Below are 22900 nucleotides of genomic sequence, written 5' to 3'. Positions count from 1 at the left end.
ACGTTACGCATGGAGAAAATCATAAAGACACCAATCAGCTAAACTGTTCGGTTGCCAACAACAAACTACCACGAAATTTTAATAAATTGTTGAAAAAATTGAAATTTGACTACAGTGTTGAAAGTTCACTATAGTTGAGTGAATTTAAATTACTGTTTGTATATTATTAGTAGTATTAAAATAACGAAAATATTTATTCTAATAACATTTTTTGTTTAAATATCCTCCCTAGTAAGGCATTTCCTTTGGTTGGAGATTTGGTGTCAATAATTAATGCTATGTTCAAGCAAGACATTTATTTAAAGCATAATGCTTCAAAAATGTATGCTGGGATCCCTAGGAAAAAATATATCACAAGAAAATATTTAATTATTCATATTTTATGATTAATTATTAAATAAGTAATAACTGTTTTATAATTATTAAATGCAATGCTTATTTATACTTTACAAAATGTACAGCAACACTCTTTCTTTACAAAAATACCATACCACACTGAATAAATTATATTGTAAGCTAATGAGTAACAACATTGCTTTGTTTAATTAAGATACAATAAAACGGCGAACAAATATTAATTTGGAAGTCAAACAACACAAATCAGCATTATATTTTCAAATTTTCAGAATCTAATTTTCATTATATCTTATCTCATTCATTTGCACTTTTGCAGCTGAGTATGATGGTTCGGTAAAACCATCGAAACTAGTCCTGTGAAAATTTGAAAATATAACGCTGATTTTTGTTGTTTGACTTCCAAATTGCTTTGTTTGTTATTAATATGTCTCATCTTTCTCATTTCAGATAAAGGACAGGAAAGCAAGAATTTTTAAATTGCATCAATAAATTTATAATACACAGAAAACAGTTTCAGGTTATAATTCCCTTTCTGAATATCTTGAATGTACAGTCAAACGTCTCTAATCCGGACTCGTCGATTCCGGATTATCGGTTTTTCCGGATTATAGATCATCAGTTTAAATCTGGTAAGATGGCATGCAGAAATAATAAAATTAAAAATATGAAACAGTAATTTATAAAATAAAGAGGAATTATGATATAAAGGGTATTAAAATTTACAAAAAAAAAAAAAAAAAAAAAAAGCTTAATATTTATTTGTTTACTTTATTAAACAATTCTTTCAACGCGTGCATGCGTAAAGCATACATTACATATAGTTGAAATTAGAAAATTGCAATCAGAAAACTATTTGATGTGTATTCGTGATATTTATAATGACGAGGAATTTGATTTAAATCATATCAAAGACAGAGTACACCAAGATGAAATACTACATTTAGTAAGGAATTATAAGCCGAATAAAATAAAAACATCTGCCCTGAAGATAAGGATAGTGCTGACAGATCAACTTCCAGTTCATTGCGTGCCGCGTCGTCTCCCCCCCCCCAGAGCAGGGTGAAATTGATAAACATATTTCGGAATTGTTACAGAATCAAAGGATATGCCTTTATCCAATTTTTGCAGCAATTCCACATTGTGTTTGATGGACATTGACACATGCTTTCGCTTTGTAGATCGTTTGGCAGCTCCAGAATCGGAAATTCTTTTTGACATAATCGAAAGTTCAAGCTTACTTTTATAAAATTGCTCTTACAGTCTGCAAAAAATAATAAGCCGGATCCAATTCGAAGATTAAGGAACAACACAATCATCAACATTAACTGAAATAGATAATTAGATAATTTTAGCTTATACTATCCGTTATACATTAAATGCGCATGCGTAAACGTATTACGCACATGCGTAGACGCATATGCACATGCGTTAATGCATTATGCATTGATGCATGCGCAGAAAGTTTGTAGCTTTGAGGTTCGGATTATGGACATCCGGATTAAAGACTTTTGACTCTATATAAAAAATTTTAATTAAAATGCAAATTTAATATTAATATTATCACCTTTAAATAACACCCAAATGTTTCGTTTATTACTCTTAAAACTACGCATTAATTAAGGCAAAAAGAAATTATTTAAGATTATTATTTGCATGCAGTTGAAAAATATAGGAAAACGTTGAAAGTTTTAAAGATTTTTAATTAATGACAAAAATACAGAAAATTGGAAATAATAAGAAATGTTTCAGCAATATCTCAGAAGGAATGGAAGTTGAACCAGATATTTGTCAGAATAGAATTTAGTGATAGCAGTTTAATCAGTCTGCATTGAAATTCAGGTGATAATCAGTGACATACACATTTGGGTTACTTAGGTTAAAAATGTGTTATAAATAAAAATTTAATTGGGTAAATTTTAGGGAAGTAAACTTTTAAGTTTCGCAGCTGTACCCTGCGGTATTGAGATGGTCATCACGGAGATTCTAGTCTTTTGCAATTCTCTTGACAGCTCACATTTATGGAACAATATCTAGTAATCAATCTCACTTAGCGGAATCATTGAAGTAAAATTCTGGGAGGAATGGGAAATAACAAAAGAACTGCCTGACAATTTTCAGAGGTTTAGGGTTATTTTCACGACATTTTACAGAAGTTCGGTCCAAAACTAGTTTTAAAGGGATTCGCAGAAAATCACTCAACAGGCGAAGAGTTAAGTAAAACTAAGCCCATTATTATTATTATTATTGGTTACCATAGAACATATACTAAACAATTTTCTACAGAAAGATATATGTAACAACTTGAAACAAAGTGCATTATGGTACAAGTTGTACATTATTTTATTCTTATTTATGAGATTTCATGTGAAGACATTAGAGCAAAGAAAATTCTGTTTGAACAAATTTTGGCAAACACTCTTGCCTGTTGGTCAGCATTCAGTTACATATATTGTTTTAATCCAAGGCTAGTTTTAGTATTTTTGGCATTGTAGATTATCAGAAGAGTTCCCCCTCCCAATGGCAGATTGTGAACAATTACAAATGTAACCCAGTCCATTAATCTACTCAAGGCCGGATGTGGTGGTCTCTTTATTATGGAGGCACCTAATAGGTGGGCCACCATCGTCTTTCCTATGAAGAGACGGACAGTTACAAACATGCCTTCTCCGGGCTTCGAACCCAGGCCCTTCGGCATCGCAGTCAGCTTTCCTGACCACCATACCGACTGATCACAACATTTTATGCTACAATAAATTAACACACATGACAGGCCATTAAATTTGCTATATCATGAAGAAAAATAGTTAGAAGAATCATATTTATTTTATAAACATGAATTTTATGTTCTCTGGCTAATTTAATTTTGCAGTATTCTTACTCTTTTATACTGTGAAAACCCTGGGCAGGGAAAGAAAGCTTTTTCTATCAAAGTACTTTTAAATATGGTGAAAATAAAGAAATAAATTATTAAGGTACACTTACTGTGTAGATAAAACTAGTAATATAGCATTTATTGATGTAAAAATCAATAAATACAAATAATACCTGATTAAGCATTTGGCAAAATTTCCATAAAATGTCCTACAAATACCTACAGAAGATTAAGACAATTCAGATAATTAGATTTAATAATAAAAATTATGCTGATCACTAGGTTTTGGGGAATAGAATTTGCACAATTTAAATTTCATGAATTCAATAAATGTCATTTATTATTGGGAAGCAATTCCCTTATTGGCAGCTGTGATAATGGAAAGATGAAATGGTTATGTCAGGTAAATTTGAGGTACAGTAAATGCAAATATCAGTACCTCTATCATTGTCTCTGTCAAAATGTCTGTTGCAAGTCAAACAAACTTTGAATAGCAGTTACAGATATTGCAGATGCAAGAGTCAAAAACAGCCTCTGTATTGAGAAAAATTAAGAGAATGTGGGCAACAAATGGTTTTATACTATACTATTGAAAGGTGGAACAATGAAGACTGTAAAGATGGTACAGCCACGGGCATTAAAACCTCAGTGTAACAATGGCTGATCAAAGTACTGGATATGAGGACTACAAGTGAATTAGATGCATACTTATTGACAACCCATGCAAACAGTCTGGTTATGCACCAGTATGATAAGAAATGAAAGTTTCCAATATTTGTCCCTCCTATGGCCTTCACTCAGAAATATCATGATGATATAAGCAAAAAATAGATTTGACAGAAAAGACATCACACCAGTGATGCATTCATTTAAATAGTCGATTGCCCCATTGTAAGCACTGATTACTGTGCTGTACCAAATCAAAGCAATGATCACCTTGCTCACAGTTGGTGGCATTGATGCCACCAACTGTGAGCAATGATGCATCCATTTACATAGTGGCAGTGATGATCCATTTACATAGTTGATTGCCCCATTGTAAGCACTGATTACTGTGCTGTAGCAATATCAAAGCAATGATTACCTTGCTCACAGTTAGTGGCATTGACGCCACTGCACTGTATGGATGCTTGGTATAGTGCAGCAGACTTAGTTTCCTGACCAAAGATCCTAATATGGCTGATAATTTTAGAAATGACAGACAAAATATTTGTCATCTCAGACATTTGTGAGTATGGGACTGTTCAGATCTTCCACATCACTCTTATACCCTCCTGGATCAATGAATAGCAAATTCTCGTAACACTCATAAAACTTAAATCAGTGTTAACATCAATTATGCAGTATAATAACCCAAAGTCCTGATAAACTGCGCTTCTCCTGTGACCAAATTCTTAGATTTGCTGCAATGAATTCCTTCTGACACAAAGCCTAACATGCTACCCAACATCAAAAATCAATAAATGAGATTTTCAAGAGAAAAACTGATATTTCAATTCGTCTTTTTATATTGCTTTAAGATATTATTCATACCTGTAATGTGCACATGAAATGAATGCATATCTGAGCATATTCCACCTTCCATGCAGGTTTCAGTTTTGTTTCTTGCTTCCTTCATAATGCATTAATTTTAATGGCCAGTATTATATTAATAATTCAAATCAAAATACACCATTATTTTACTGTGCTTTGTACAAATAATTTAACTGGTGCCCTCTGGAACCAGTAGTACTCAGATCTCTACTACAAAGAGTCTAGCTTCTAAAGTAAGTATTTTCAAAAACATTTTTAAAATGGGTCACCCTATTTTAATTTTTTGTTTATCAAAATGCTTAATTTAAGAGGCATATTTCTTATGTTTAAAAAATTATCCTATAGTGGAAAAAATCCATTTATTTATATGGCTTTAATATTTTCACATTTAATTAGCATAAAAAAACTCTACATCCCAGTACCAAACTTTTAGAATTATTAAATTAATATTTTATGCTAGTAAAAAAATAATTATAACTGAAATAAAATGAGTTTTGTATTTAGGCAAATAAATGGTTTTGATTTTTAATTTTGTCACAAAAGCTTATTTTAATTATTTTTACATAAATAAAATTACTTTTTTAAATTATGTAATATTTGTTGATTCAATATATAATGATGCTTTGATTATGAATTAAATATAACTGCTAATTTTCTGATATTAAATACAAGTGTCGCAAAGCTTTAGATCTGAAGCTACTACTTCAGATCTAAACTTATACTATTGTGAATCATATAGTTTTGATAAGCAATTGTGAATAACCTATTAACTTTTAAAACAAAGGTGTACCTGAGTGGACTGAAAAGAGCCTGACTGTAATTGCTGAGAATTCAGCCAATTGACAATAGAAGCACTTCTCATCATATCATTGAAAAGCAGTAAATTTAAGAGACCATACGCTGTAGCTTCAATATTTCTGGCAGGATTTCCTGTATCCCAATACAACATGTTTGCATCTAAAATATAAATAAAAATTGAAATCTATAATGACAAAAAATTTAATAAGATTTAAAAAAGTCTACAATCTCTCTAATATATATATGCATACCCTCTAATTTTTATGCTCATACACAGCATAACCACAAAAGACATAACCTAATGTTTATTTTTGCAACTAACAGTTATAGACATATACTTTCAATAACAAAAATGTTTTAAATGATGCCAATATTCGTGTTTTAGATTTTAAAATGCAAAGTTTAATCTCTTTAATTTAGAAAAATGTTATATTCATCATAAAAAATAAAATACAAAAAAGTTCGACATCATGCATGATAAAAACTAATCAAGATATTTAATATAAAAATTCCTAATCCTGTTTTCTTTCCAACATCATTGCATTAAAAGATCATCTAATAAATAAATTAGAATACTTTGACATTTGATTCCCCCCTCCCATAAATGACATTCAAATATATTCATTTATGATTTGCTAAAGTACGTAATTTATAATTTTGTTACATTTGATATTTTAAAGATTTTTCATACAGTTGATGATTTCTTAGAGTCTAAAAATACATCATTGATATTCTCATAAAATTTCATTACTTTAGAATCATAATTTGGTAAACATAAAAAAAAATTAATGCAAATATTACAAGTTGGCTGCATGCCAATACTGAAGTTTGCCAGTGCTTTCTAGGGCATGGATTGTACAAGATTCTGTAAATAAGATTTAATTTTGAAAATAATTTAGACTAATAATTTTTGACAATAATCTGCATAGAAAAAAATCAGAAAACACTTTTCAAGCTGATATTTTATTAATAAATTACATACCAATGCAAACATTTTGCTCTTCAATTTGTGTATGGCGCCTGAACATGATCTCTGACTTTAAAATCAAATATTTCAGTCAATTTTTATGGGTGTCATATTTTTCCTGTTTTATTTTTTATAATGAGTGCAATATTTTCCTAAACAAGTACAAGGACTGGAGAAATGTATAAAAAGTTAGATTTCAAAGTTTATATACTTTCTTCATAGTTTTTATCCTTTCTTTCAACTTTTCCATTTTGTTATGTACTCAGTCCTAAATCTTTACAGACATGCTACATATGTATATACAGTACAAAGTCTGAAATCCGGACTTGGGCGATCCTGGATTTTTTCGGATATTAGATAATCAGTTTAAATCTAGTAAGATGGCATGTAGAAATTATAAGATTAAAAATATGAAATTGTGATTTATGAAATAATGGAGTATTTATGAACTAAAAGGCATCAAAATTTACCCCCCCCAAAAAAAAACTTAATACTTATTTGTTTATCTTATTAAGCATTTCTTTCAATGTAAGTTGTTTACATTGCTTCATTCTTTTGTGCTAAAACTGTCTCTTAAATTCTGTAAACAGACATAATCTCTTGCTCAGTTACATTGTTAAAGTCTTGTAACTGCTATGTCGAGAATTCCGACTAACTTGTCAATCAAAATTTTTTCGTTTTCAGTAACTTCTGTGTCTCTTTCTTCACTATCAGTAATTGTATTTTCTGGATCTAGAACCATACTACAGATTTCGCAATTCATTAATTGATTGATGATTGAGAAGCATTGTCATCACAATGAAAAACTTCTTTTATATCATCTTCATTTATTACCGCTTCTCCACATTTCTTTACAAAATTCGTTAATTGGAAAATTTCATCTTTGTCTTTGGATATCCGAAAACCTTTAAAATTTGTGGCTATCATCATCAAATTTAGCTATTGTTCATTACACATATTTGACATGAGCTTGGCGACTAACGGCAAGTTATTCCATTAAATTTTATCTTGCTTCTATCGCGCACTGAGACAATTAAGCCTGAATTGTATTTAGTTTAGTTATTTATCATACACATGTCTATTTCTTGCACATGCTTAAGGCTCATCACAGTTCTGAATAAATAAATTTCCACATATACTCAAGCCTTACTGAGGACCGGCGCTAGATAGCTTAACACCTGATGCAGTCTTTGTGGGGTCTAAATTTTGCGAGCCGGTGTGGCCAACATGAGCCCTGGCACCAAATCAGTTACTGTTAATTCAAACAGCCCTAAATGTAATCCTTTGGTCTATGAGTATCATCAACAAAATCTATTTTTAGCATAGGGAAAAAATTTTTGTTAAACTTTTCCTCGTCAACATTTTTTAGCACATTTAACTTAAATCTGTAATTATTGCCAAGCCTAATGTCAATATAAAAGGTTACCATACTCCTTTATTATTCAATTACTAACATCAAAAAAAAAAAAAAAAAAAAAAAAAAAAAATTAGGCATCACTACATGAGTCATTACTCAAAGTTGTCATGTATTGATCAACATGCGGTGATGAAAGGAAAGTATAATAAATAATGATTCGCGAGGTTGGCATCAGATCAATGATGCATCTATGTGAAATGTTTTGGTTTGAGATGTGTGCCAAGCATATGAACAGCAATGAATACAAATTACTGATCATACTAATTTATACTAAAATGATTGTTTCTTCAATAACAAGGTATTTTATTTAATGTTGAAGTGAAATTAACAATCTGGACTCTCCAGATGTTTTATTATGCGCGGAAGAGGGGGAATCAAATGTGCATGCGTAAAGCCTACAAGGAAAACGTTGGTTTTTAGGTCCGGATTTTAGATCATTCCGGATATCGGACATTCGGATTGCAGACTTTGTACTGTATACACTAGTGTGCAGAATTGAAGCAACAAATTCATTTTTCAACATACAACCATGAAAATATTGAAAAGGGGTTTTTGTAATCAGTACAGTGAAAAGCCAACTTAGTAGAAAGGTGATGCACATGCAAATATCAGCACCATTACATCAAAAGGTACGTAAAGGCAAGCAAAGCATGAAAAGTCAGCGTGAATAATGCAAGAGAAATTAAAAAGAAGGCAGGCACATTTCTAGGCATTCTTCTGCAAGTGAGAATGTACATGCAATATGGCTACAAGAAAACATCTGGAAGCCTTTATATGTGGTAGAATGATTGAGAAGGAGCATAGTTTGATGTGTGTTGCTCAAGAGTTTGGAACCGACAAAAATGTCATGTTGCAAGCTTGGAAAGTCTTCCAGAAGACAAGTATAGTTGTAAAACAGGTTGCTAGTGGTCAGCCAAGGAAAACAAAAATGATTGATGACCAATATATTGCCCTGCAGGCAAGAAGAGATTGATGCCAGACAGCGAATGGCACTGCTCACCACTTGTGCACTACAGCTGAACGACAGGGGTCCCAGTTTACTGTAAGCAGACAACTTCATAAAGGTGACCTATTCGCCCACCGTCTTAAACGTTGCATACCATTGAGAGCAGCCCACCAGCGGCACTATTTATAGTGACGTAGAAAATAAAAAGACTGAATACCTCAGCAGTGGAATCATGTACTCTACAGATGAGTCCCTTTAATCTGATAAATCAAACAATTCTCGGTTCCTGCTGTCATGGAAAGATGTACATGAATGCTTACATCCCAATAACATTAGAGAAAGATACCAATGGGGTGGTCCTGGTATGCTTGTATAGGCAAATATTAAGATGGACAGAACTCCACAATTTTGATAGAAGCTAAATCACCAGAGATCATTACTGTGATGAAGTTATCCTCCCCAAAATGCAACTTTCCCAGAGTGCCATTGGTCCCAACTTTGTTTTTATGGATGACAAGGCATGGCCATACACGACTCATGCTGTTCAGGAACTCCTGGAAAGTGAAGATATCCACAGAATTCATTAGCAAGTGTGCTCCCTGATGTAAATCCCATTGAAAATGTGTGAGATACTTTAAAGAGATCCCTGGCAGCACGATCTTACCCTTCAGATAACACCAGACAACTGAAACAAATGCTCCTCGTAGAATAGGAACTCTTACCCCAATAAATGTTAGATAATCTGGTGTTGGGTATCAGCAGATGTTGCAATGCATCCATTGCAATTAGGAGAGGTCATATCCCTTACTAAGGCACTTTGGTTTGTTGTTTTTCCTCTCAGTGAAACAGTTTTTTGTACCAGCGTTATTCTGTCAACAAAGTCTTTTTCTGTTTGTTCCATATTGAATGCATCCTATTCATTTTTTTGCTACTATATTTTCCTCATCCTCTAAGTACTACTTTGTGCCATTGAAGCATGAATTTTATGTCTCTCAGTTGACTTTTGTGAAATTTTGACTAAAATCAGTAAAGTTGCTTAACCCTTATTTGTTATGCATGAATTTTTATTTTTATTTTTAAAGTCAAAAATACATTAGAATTGATATCAAATAAAATAGTAAAAATACTAAAACTGAACTAAGTTTATATTCCAATTTTTAAAAAAATATTAACTTTCACAAAAAAAGAGATTTGTAATAATGTATACCTTAAAAACTTGTTAAAACAATTTTAAAACTTTGAATACATCAAAATAACAACAAACACAAAATCAAAAATGCATAAACACAAATGATATCCCCACCCTACACATCAACTCAGAATAATGACCATTACACCATTAGTGGTGCTATTACACTGAAATTTTCAAAGCTATGTACATGAATGGTATGTATACAATTGGTTACACTATGCAGTAAGCTAAAATTTGTGTTTTGATTTGATTTACATGGTAAAATATGAGTATGTTGCCAAATGGCAACTACATGCATTTAAGGCTTAAGTTTTGCACATTTGTGTGTAATATATACACACATGAAATAAAAGCACAAGGAAGAGACAGAACACTGCTGATGCATAATACCAGATAAGGAAAGATCATTGATCCATATTGAAGATGAAGCACTCCGGTTGCGTAGAATGCTAATATGCTGACTTTGTAGTATCTAAAAAACTTGGCAGTTGAGGCGATTTTGATTTTATTTGCAATTGATTTTTGTGCCCACAATCACTTAGCACTCTCTCTAGCCATGCCTATTCAAGAACATTTACATTTTTAATATTGTTGCGATAGGAAGCATGCCAGTGAAATTGCATCCAAGCAGGGTAGAGAGCGAAGCTGAAGTGTGTAGTTTTCTAATATGTAAGCACACGAAGAGAAGGGTTTTGGTTTGAGTTAAAAAGTTTCAGTTTCCAATTATTACATCATCAGTGCTGCACAGGACATGCAAAAAGGAATGATCTAGAAATGATGCAATCAAGAGAAGTTATTACGATTTTTAGAACCGAGAAAGAGAATTAAAGAGTTACCATTAGTTTAAATTATAATTTTGATTCACATATTTTTTATCTGATACACACACACACATATACAGTGTCTCACAAAAGTGATGGGACACTTGTGCTTTACAAAAGGAAACTGTAATAAAATAAATTAAAAGAACATGTAAACATTTTTGTGTGTGTGTGTTTCATACTTAAATTTAGTAACAATTATTACATAACATACATTTTCTCATAATATTAATATATTAATTTAATAAAAATACAGTTGTTTAGAATGGAGCAAAAAATGGCTCACATAAGTGATGGGACACCATTAGATACTACTACGTACTACAATAAAAATATTTTTTTTGGATTTTATTTTTATTCAAAAGCAATTGGCAATAATTTATAAAATCGTCTTTAGTATTTCACTCCAGTTTGTTTTGGAATTTTTGTGTTTTTTAGCTCTGTGCAGCCATGAATGCTAAACGAAAAGACACTTTGCCTGAAATTCGAAAATTAGTTATTAATTTGCATATTGAACGTGGAAAATCTATAAGAGAAACTGCTGAAACAGTTAACTTAAGTCATTCAACAGTTTTCAATATCATTAAACTATGTAAAAAGAATCATATGATTTAGGATAAAAGAAGACCTGTCCTACCATCAAAGCTCTCCAATGGAATAAAGCAAATTATCATTCGAAATATTAAAAAAAAATACAAGAATGAGTGCTTCTAAAGTTGCTACTGATTTACAAGCATTATATGGAGTAATTGTTAATCCTTAGACTATTAGAAGAGTAATTCAATCTGCTGGATATCACGGTAGAGCAGCCAGGAAAATATTCTTCGTAAGTGAAAAGATTAGAAAACTCAGACTGGCTTTCGCAAAATCCAACATAAATAAGAATTCTGATTACTGGAATGAAGTTATATTTGCTGATGAGAGTAAATTTAATATATTTGGTTCTGACGGTAGAATCTTGTTGTGGAGAAAACCCAGGGAAGAATTTCGCAAACAGAACTTGGTGCCAACACTAAAACATGGTGGAGGAGAAGTTATGGTATGGGGGTGTATGTCATCCGCTGGAGTTGGTAATCTTGTTTTTATTGACAGTATATGGATCAGTACAAATATATTGGCATTTTAAATCAAAATCTGAAATCTTCAGCATGAAAATTGAACCTTCATAACGATTTTAAATTCTACCAGGACAATGACCCCAAGCACACTGCTTTGAACATTAGACTCTGGCTGCTGTATAACTGTCCTGAAATAATAAAAACACCACCACGATCTCCAGACTCCCATAGAGAATATTTGGCAAGAATTGGAATCCAGAATTCACAAACACACCATTTCTTCAAAACAACAATTAAAATCAGTGCTTCAAGAAGAATGGGGTAAAATCACTCCAGAAATCACAAAAAAATTAGTCGAAACCATCCCAAGAAGATTAAATCATGTTTTAAAAGTAAAAGGATATCCAACAAAATATTAAAACCTTTTAAAAAGTAAAATTTTTGGATAAATATTTGATGGAAAAGTAAGTGTCCCATCACTTATGTGAGCCATTTTTTGCTCCGTTCTAAACAACTGTATTTTTATTAAATTAATATTTTAATATTATGAGAAAATGTATGTTATGTAATAATTGTTACTAAATTTAAGTATGAAACACACCCACAAAAAATTTTTACATGTTTTTTTAAAATTTATTTTACTACAGTTTCCTTTTGTAAAGCACAAGTGTCCCATCACTTTTGTGAGACACTGTATATATATATATATATATAACCTTATCTAATTATGCACTGATAGCTGCAGTAACTGGCAATAATACTGTAAAGTAAAAATAAAACATTTAAGGTCATCCCATATTCAACTCAGAGCAAACCATTCAAAGTAAAACATTCAATATGTATTTAAATAACACTTAGTTCAACGATAAAAATTTTCGTTTAAATTCTTTAAATAATTGTCATACAGTGATGAAAAAGGAAGAAAGAAAAAAAAAAAAAAAATACCTTCATCATGCATTGCCAAAGTTAGTAATTTGTCATGTGCAGCATCTTTTAAATCACTCTCACCTAAAGCTAAGGCATAAGCAACAATTGCCACTGGAAGTGCTTCATTAACCTCACCAAGATGTTGTTCTAAGAAAGCCACCGCCTTTTTCTTAGCCAAATGTAGATTCTAAAAGTAAAACAAAAAATTAATATGTTCATTAAGAAATATTTTTAAGCAATTGGTATATTAAAACACCTCAAATCTCTCTTAAAATAAAATGGAATTATACAAACAAAAACACTTTCAATTCTTTTAATTGTTATCTTATCTAATGAACATAAGAAATTTCAGAGTAGAAGTTGGTTTCTCGCTTTCTGTGAATGACACATATCTACAGAGTACCAAACCATAAGAACATGGGAAGACACCATAATAAAGATAATATATTCACAATTTTGATTTCTAATATATTATCTTCACTACATAGTATAAAACAAAGTCGCTTTCTCTGTCCCTATATCCCTATGTATGCTTAAATCTTTAAAACTACGCAACGGATTTTGATGCGTTTTTTTTTAATAGATAGAGTGATTGAAGAGGAAGGTTTATATGTATAATAACATCCATTAAATAGTGCAGAAATACTGTTATAGTATAAAACAAAGTCGCTTTCTCTGTCCCTATATCCCTATGTATGCTTAAATCTTTAAAACTACGCAACGGATTTTGATGTGGTTTTTTTTAATAGATAGAGTGATTGAAGAGGAAGGTTTATATGTATAATAACATCCATTAAATAGTGGAGAAATACTGTTATTTTTTAGGTTTCTAATGTGATGTCGTAAATAATTACATTTTTTCCGCTTACATTGCAAACGCAGGCTGAACCCTACGAGATTTATCAAAATAATGTACTAAGTATTGTACACATTGAAAAGGTCTACAGATTTAAAAATTGCGGGATGTAGCTTTTGCGGCGGCAAGAGCGTGCCTATAAATAGCGCGTCAGAGGCCACGATTCTCCATTTACTGCATTTATCCTCAATGAAAATCAGAACTTTCCAACCTAAGTTTTTACCCTGTGTTTACTTGGAAAACTGAAATGCTTAAAGTTAAGCAGCCACTATCGGGGTCAAGGCACGGGAGGGTGACCTCCCACGGGCCTACGAACTAAAGTCTTCTACTGCTTACTGTAGATCTCTCACTGCTCCTATTGGTTTCAAATTTCTTTTATTTTATTTAATTTAACTTTTAGTTTACTGGAAAGTATGTTTTTGTCTCTGCAATTGAATATTTTGTAAATAGCAAATTCTCATGATTTTCGCATACACGTCTCAACAGCCAATCAAAAGACCTCTACTAAGAGATATCTTTGACTGCTTCTGCTGGACTCCCTGCGGAATTTTACTTTTGTATATAGTCTTTCTAGTTGTGAGAAAAATGCACTTTGATGAGTTTATGCACTGAATATTTGTAAAAATGCACACTGTACCTGAAACTCGGACCAGCATCTCTCCAGCCTACCAGACACCGCTATAGCCTCACGTGACAAAGTAGTCACACCTTCTTTCATTTTGCATCCTGTCCTCCGGACACACTCAAGCATTTGCTATACCTGCAATGTACTTTTTAATTCATGACAGCCGGTATACAGCTTGCTATCAGCAAGCTACACACGGCAATAGTGGGAAAAGGAAAGAAAAGACGATTCTCCCTATAGCACTTTGAATTTAGCAGCGATCGGACGCGTTTATTATCGGAGCTGTCCAGCGAGGAAAATAACAATAAACTTAATCAAAACGTGCTTTTCAGCGTGACAACGTATCGGTAATTATAAGTAAGTTACGATAAATAATTTATGATAGTAGTTTAAAATATAAATGATATTCTATTCTAAGGTTAATTTTTAAATCGCACTTATAGTAATTATAAGTACATAAGGTTAGATAAGATTAGATTAAATAAAACCATAATTTATGGATTGGAATTTTCTATTAAGATCTTGGTTAAAATTTAGAGTTAAATCAATTTAATATTAGGGAAATTATTTTCAAAAATCGTAATTTAAGGTGAGGTATGTAAGTTCAGAAAAAGAACTTAATAGAATACGTATCTTTTGTTGTTGATGATTGTTGATTATCTTTTGTTTTTAGTCGCATGAATAGCAAATTATTTTTTACGCCATGACTTACGTCAGAAATTACGGCAAACCTGATTTATTTATAACTGCAACATGTAACCCAAATTGGCCGGAAATCAAAGAAAATATTAACACCAATTTAACTCCACAAGACAGATATGATATAGTTATCAGAGTCTTCCATTTAAAAGTACAGAAACTCCTGCACCTAATTAACAAGTCTCATATATTCGGTCCGCCGCGCTGTCATATGTACACAATAGAATGGCAGAAACGTGGCTTGCCACATGTACACCTGCTGGTGTGGTTAGTGAACAAAATTAGACCAAACCAAATTGACAGGTTTATTTCAGTTGAATTACCGGATAAAGATGAAGATCCTATCCTGTACGAAATCGTAAAGAAACATATGGTACACGGCCCTTGCGGGACTTTAAACCCGAATTCTCCATGTATGCGAGATTCTAAATGCAACAAAAAATTTCCGAAGTCGTTCCAAACTCAAACAAGTACTAGCGATGACGGATATCCCAAACATCGTCGACGATCGCCAGAACAGGGTGGGCAAAATGGTACCGTCTGAAACCATAATATTGATAACCGATGGATCGTTCCCTATAATCCGCTCCTTTTGAAAATTTTTTATGCCCACATCAACGTAGAGTTGTGCAATTCAATAGAGTCAATTCAATATGTTACTAAATACATTAATAAAGGCAGTGATCAAGCCACTTTCAGCATACAATCACCAAATGAAGTGGGAAAATATCAGTCTGGACGTTACATCTGCAGCTCTGAAGCTGTATGGAGGATTTTATCATTCGAAGTGCACGACTGGGCTCCCACAATTGTTCACCTTGCAGTTCATTTAGAAAATGGACAAAGAGTACATTTCACTGAGAACAATATACAAGAAGTTGTTAATAACCTGCGGGATACAACATTGACAGCATTCTTCAAGTTATGTGCTCAAGATGATTTCGTGAAAACACTGACATATGACAGAGTTCCAAGTTACTATACATGGAACCAGAGTTCTAAAACTTTTCAAACGTGCTTTTCAGTACTATTATGAAAGTTTTCAGTGATTTTACCAGCAAACGCGTGCCATTGCAAAGTTTAGGTAGATTCAGGTTTCTTAATAAAATAACAGGACAACCTACTTTCAACACCATTTTGTGAGGAGGGAGTCCAGATGGGTTCAAAGAGTTTAGAAATTCTGTAGGAAAATGAACAGCTTCTTCCAAATCAAGAACAGTATCGACCGAGTAGTATATTTTCGTCGGCGCATCAATCTTTGAAAGAATCAAGTTATTTACCTTATCTACTTGTTCGTTAGTTGGTGACAGAATCACTCTTTCTTTAAACCAAGATATTGTCTTATAACTTATATTATCAATGTCAGGATAGACATTGTTGACTAACTCTTGGATGTTGTCTATCAAAACACAAAGGTTTTCTAGGTTAATCCTTCCCTCACTTTGCGTTAACTCTCCATTGCCAACTTTTAGCAGCATCTCTGGAAATAGCCTATTCTCACGTGAAGATGACGAAACCCTCATATTAGTTTTAAGCAGTACCTTGTTTCCTTGTTTCGGCGAAAACAAGGTACTGCGGTTGATGGTTTCCCCGGAGTAAAAAAAAAACAGATGCTCTTGGCAGAGTCTACGTGATTCATCCCAACAACAGCGAATGCTTTTATCTGAGAATGTTACTGTATATTGTAAAAGGCCCGACATCCTTTGCACACCTAAGAACTGTACAAGGTGTTGTTTACAATACTTATCAAGCAGCATGCAAAGCTATGGGGCTCTTGGAAGACGATTCTCTCTGGGAGCAGCTGTTTGTAGTTCAGCTACATCATTAAGATATTTATTTGCCGTCATAGTAGCATTTTGTCAAGTAACTTATTCTGTTAATTTATGGAATAAATTTCAAGAAAATATGGCCAGTGATATTCTGATTCGGCGACGGCGAGAGTTAAACTCAGATGATGTACAATATGATCAAAACATATTTGACAAAGCATTATTTGAATTGAACAAAGTAGTGCAACTACTTTCGGGTAAATCAATCAAGGATTTTGGGCTGCTGATGCCAGCTAATACTACTAACTCAGATTTAACTAACAATGCCGAATACACAAGAGAAACATCATACGATCAAATGAGACTTTTACAAAATATAGCTCAAGATGAGCCTCGATTAAACATCGATCAGAAAAAAGTATTCACTGCATTACTATCAACAATTGATAACAATGAAGGGAAATTGTTTTTCCTTGATGCCCCAGGAGGTACAGGAAAAACATTTTTAATCAATCTGCTTTTAAAAAAAGTGAGATCTACCGGAAAAATTGCGTTAGCTGTTGCATTAACCGGCATTGCCGCTACGCTTTTGGAAGGAGGCCGAACCGCACATTCTACATTCAAGCTCCCGCTGAAAATCGCCCCCGATGATAATAACAACGCCTGTAGTGTTTTTAAACAGAGCAATAGAGGATAATTGATGCATGACTGCTCATTAATAGTCTGGGACAAAGCTACCATTTTAAACAAGACGTCTGTGGAAGCATTGGATAGGACAATGCGCGATTTGCACAACAAAAATTCACCTATGGATGTACAATTCTGTTCTAAGGAGATTTCCGTCAAATCCTACCAGTTGTGACTCGAGGAACACGTGCTGACAAAATAAATGCTTCCCTAAAAAGACCCAACCTTTGGCCACATGTCAATAAATTAGAGCTTAAAACTAATATGAGGGTTTCGTCATCTTCACGTGAGAACAGGCTATTTCCAGAGATGCTGCTAAAAGTTGGCAATGGAGAGTTAACACAAAGTGAGGGAATGATTAACCTAGAAAACCTTTGTGTTTTGATAGACAACATCCAAGAGTTAGTCAACAATGTCTATCCTGACATTGATAATATAAGTTATAAGACAATATCTTGGTTTAAAGAAAGAGCGATTCTGTCACCAACTAACGAACAAGTAGATAAGGTAAATAACTTGATTCTTTCAAAGATTGATGCGCCGACGAAAATATACTACTCAGTTGATACTGTTACAGAATTTCTAAACTCTTTGAACCCATCTGGACTCCCTCCTCACAAAATGGTGTTGAAAGTAGGTTGTCCTGTTATTTTATTAAGAAACCTGAATCTACCTAAACTTTGCAATGGCACACGTTTGCTGGTAAAATCACTGAAAACTTTCATAATAGAATGCACAATACTCACAGGATGTGGTACCAGAGAAGATGTATTGATTCCCCGAATCCCTCTGATACCATCGGATTTACCCTTCCAATTTAAACGTTTACAGTTTCCGGTAAAGACATCTTTTGCAATGACCATTAATAAATCGCAGGGTCAAACCTTCAACGTTGCAGGCTTAGATTTGAGCGTTGACTGTTTTTCACATGGCCAACTGTATGTCGCTCTTTCAAGAGTAACCTCTAGAGAAAACATATTTGTATTGTCTAATGACAAGAAAGCTGTGAACATTGTATATAAAGGCATTCTGTAATATTTTAATTGTTACAAAAATAAAATAAATAGGTAAAAATGTAAAATGTAAATAAGTAAAAATGTTGTGTATGAATTTAGATATTCCAAAGATAGCAGCAAATCTTCATGGTATACAGGGTTCGTACACATTTCTGCACACGAAAATTAAGTACTTTTAAGGACTTTTAAGGACCATTTATGAAACATTTAAGGACCTATGAGCAAATGGGAACTGAATAAATTCAATTAAAAATATTATCTATGCCTGAATTTCACTTTTGTGATACCATCCTAAAAATAAAATAGATCTCTAAGTAGTCTGCATTATTACTAAACATGAATTAATTAAAATAATGATTAATAAGTTTGAGAATAAAATAAACTTTATGCAATTTATCAAGTAGCATCAAATATTTTACACTTACAACAGATGGACATATTTGAAAGAAGATAAGTGACATTTACATTTTACTCAAAGTTAGCTTTATGTTGATTTTTTTAAATGTCTCATTTTGTCATGTACTTGGTCAGTCTAGAGGTTGAGTAAATAGCAGGTAGATTTTATGTCAAACGGCATAGGTTAAAATGAGAAGTAAGATCATAATCAGCATGATTCAGAACAAAAGACTGAATGTTGTTACTGCTGCTGCTTGTCTAGAGAGAGACTTGCTCATTAGAACAAACCTGAAAGGCCTGATGTAGGCAGATGTCCTGATGTAGTTTCGCAAGTGTTGAAAGTTAGTCGGGCTCTGCTTGATGCAGTTAGTGTCGTAACTTCGTGTAGAGTTTCAGGGGTTGTAAGCCAGTTAATATACTTTAAGGTTCCAATAAGCCATTAAAGAACCAGAGGTGATAAGTAGTTTTGTATTAAGTCTCACTAGATGCAAAGAATAAGTTTTACTTGAATTTTTACGTTTTTGTGTTTTATCTTGTGACCACAGTGAAAATTAATGAAAGGCAATAACTCACTTTAATGTGTAGAGATAATTTTTAAGGGTAAGCAGTTAGTTATAAATAATTAAATTAGGTAATTAGATAACCTTAGTCATTATGGATTTACATGGCCACAATTAAATTTTATTTTTTAACAATATTTGTTAAAAAAGCCCTATTAAAATCAAAATCTAATCAAATTTCACAGTTTAAAATATATGTAATTTATAACATTGATTCTTAAATGATATTAAGATAATTACACATTAAAAGCTACAAAACATTTATGTTTTGTAGCAACAACACTCAACAAAATACTTATCCGTCATTTTAATTTGAAGCCTTCTCAAACATTTTGGCTAGTCTATATCGATTTCCTTCTCTTTAAGCATCTTTTCTAACAATTAGAGATTTGTCTCAAAATGCAAACCAATGCTCTCGCAAGTTTCTGCATCAACCTAACTGCTTTTCTCCTAACTTGTCAACTTCTCCACAATATACCTATGAGGGTTTATTTGATCTGGTAAAAGTTAAATAGTCGAAAACCCAACTGATGTGAAGCAAACTATCGCTATGTCTGAATATTACATAAAATATCAGACAAAGGTTTAAATAAGACTTCTATATAAAAACAACTTAGAATACAAAGGCATGTTCTGATGCTAACAAAATCATTTACAGCTCACGGTGATGTAATTAAACAAGAACAGTCAAATTCAAACTAAAAGTGTGGACTAGTGGTCAAAGATTATACAATTTAATTTTAATTTAATCTGGCTCAGTAACTCTATCATATGAGGAAATAGAAATGAGAAATTATAGTAAAGGCTGAAATCATGAGCAATTGGGTAATTTACATAATAATAACTGCACATTTTCTTTGAAGAATAATTTTCTTTGTTTTTATTATTTTCTTTCTTCAACACATTTCCTTTTTATTTTAGAATTTTCGGATTTAATTAAAGATTTCCGTTATTCTAAAAAACATGAAATGCAATTAGAATGCAAAGAAAATGGCTAATTTTATTTCTTTAGTAATATAAACATTCAGAAGAAATATATATGGTAAAGGTCTGGTTACAGAGCCACTGTGGCAGAATATTTAGAATTTAGACACACCGAACAATAAAATCTGGAAATGGCAAAACTTTTAGAATTTAGAGCAGGCATTAAAAGCAGAATTTAGGCTCCACAGAGATTGCATCAGGTGGGAAAATGCCTAGTGCCAGCTCTGTGTATGATGCATTAAAACATATTAGATGAATCTTTTAAATTGTAAGTTTTCAATTTCTTTATTAATAAAAAAATCCCTTTCTATAATGCCTGCCCATGTGACAAGATTAGAAGCATTTTTGATACTTTCTATGCTTGTGTCTAGTGAAAAGTAGAGAAAATAAAAGGAAGATGAACATGTTAAGAAAATGATTCTAGTATCAGGAGTAAAACATTCAAATATTATGTTTTCATTGTTCTTCCAGACGTTCTCCAAAAAGTGAGAAATTCATAGCAAACTTTCAGTAAAATACATCCATTATGTGTTGATACCATGGAGACATTTTTAATTTTGTCACATTTTCTCGAATCTTCTAGAATCGTGGGTCTATAAATCTTGCCTTCAAATCCTTCTAAACTTTCCAAAATACTAAAGAAAAATTATCCCTACTAATTCAGTAACAGCAAAAAGCCAGAAATATTTTGAAAAAAAAAAAAAAAAAAAAGGAGGGAAAAAGTGTAAAATTTATTTTATAGAAAAAACTGATACAATTTTTGATTGAATATTCCGAGACAATTACATGGGAAAAACTTTTGCTATGAAAAAATTAAAAAGAAGATATTTTTAACTAATTACATAGCTAATTTTGCTTTTGCTAAGAGCCATTTCGTAAATTGTGCTTTATAGCATTATACCTTCTTTATTTTTCAGAGTCAAAATATTGTATAATAAGTTGCCAAAATGAAATTTTATATCACAGCGAAATTTAAAAATGTTTTATTTTAATGTTATTTTTTAAATATAATTTCAATATATTACCATTATTTTAATGAAATTTATCAATGTTACGATGTTAAAAAAAAAAAAATCGTCCAAAAATTCGCAGATCTCGGAATTAAAAATTTGCTATAGAAACTTATCTTAAAATCGCCAAAATGTTGATTACAACCGTTTAATAAAAGAATTCACATCTCCAAAAGCGAAAAGTTGTTTAAGAACTCTTTATTAGAAAAAATGAATTTCGAAATGCTTATATCTCACTTCTTGCTTAGAAACTCGAGTATCCCATCAATTATATTAGAAATAGAAACAAATTATAACCCATAAACCCTTTCAAAAGATAACCATATATGCCAGTGAATCACCGAAAATATTCCTCCAAAATGCTAATTCACACTCAAAATGGCAATTGTAAAAAGAGACAGAAATTTCACATGATTAAAATTAAGGACCTTCTGCTGATTTTGGCCAAAATTAAGGACTTTTAAGGACCAAAAATGGATTCCAAAAAATTTAAGGACTCTTAAGGACCGTACGAAACCTGGTATAGAGAAAGGGGAATTGTTTTACTCCAAATTTAACGCATGCGGGCCACGGGCAGTAATGAACAAATCAAAACTACTGGATCGATTTTAATCATTTTTTCAGTGAGTGACATAGGCTATATATTTTATACCCGTGCGAAGCCAGAGCGGGTCGCTAGTACTAGTATATAACATACAAAGGTCGCCAGCAAAGTTTTCTAATATGGTCCTAATTTTTAAAATCTTTCAGAATATTTTCTACCATATTCTATGCTTTTCTGCATCCTTTGACATCAATTGTCAAACCAACTCTTCCATGTTTCATAAAGATTTGAGCACATTCATTATCCCACACTATTACAAGATCCTTTTTGTTAGAAAACTGTGTCCCTTTTAACTTATTCATCATGCAGTGGAACAACACAAACTCATATGGCACAAAATGTGAATTGTATGGGAAATGCTTCATCACCTGAAACTCAATACTAGACAAATAATGAATGCAAGATTTGCAGTAGTGTACAAAATGGTTATTATGGTGGAGAAACTGCATATCTACTCTTGAGTATTTCTGGGACAGATGTTTCTGAGAATCTGAATTTGGGAAAGCACCTCTCGATGCACTACTTCACCACGACTGTCTTTTATGTTTCTAGTACTATGCACTCCATATTTTCCCGAAATTGAAGGAGATGGCCACTACTCTCTTCTTCACAAGTCATAACTTTTTATCAACTTTTTTCCACTCATTTTCAAACATCCCACATGGAAAGACACCATAATATTAAATTATTCTAGCTGGAAGTGTTAAAATTAATATTAGTCACAACACTTCCAGCTGGAATTTTGTGGGCATATCATAACAATTAACCTAGTTTTCATCACATGTTACGATACCCTTGACATGGAA

At 32.3% G+C, this 22900-nt stretch overlaps 1 protein-coding gene across 1 annotated transcript in view; it reads right to left on the bottom strand.

Moving 5' to 3' along the window:
• Positions 1-22900, bottom strand: part of LOC118194875 (A.superbus venom factor 1-like) — a 325092-nt gene that overhangs the window by 81624 nt on the left and 220568 nt on the right. Inside the window, exons 27-28 of the mRNA XM_085813226.1 lie at positions 12907-13075; positions 5553-5719 (exon numbers count right to left, since the gene is read on the bottom strand). Coding sequence (XP_085669352.1) covers positions 5553-5719; positions 12907-13075 — 336 coding nt within the window. The remainder of the gene's footprint in view (positions 1-5552; positions 5720-12906; positions 13076-22900) is intronic.

Source organism: Stegodyphus dumicola, chromosome 3 (assembly GCF_044657685.1).
Source record: "Stegodyphus dumicola isolate Sdum_Otavi_A_Nest chromosome 3, ASM4465768v1".
Classification (NCBI taxonomy): Eukaryota; Metazoa; Arthropoda; class Arachnida; order Araneae; family Eresidae; genus Stegodyphus; species Stegodyphus dumicola.
This window is presented reverse-complemented; position numbering and strand designations above follow the sequence as displayed.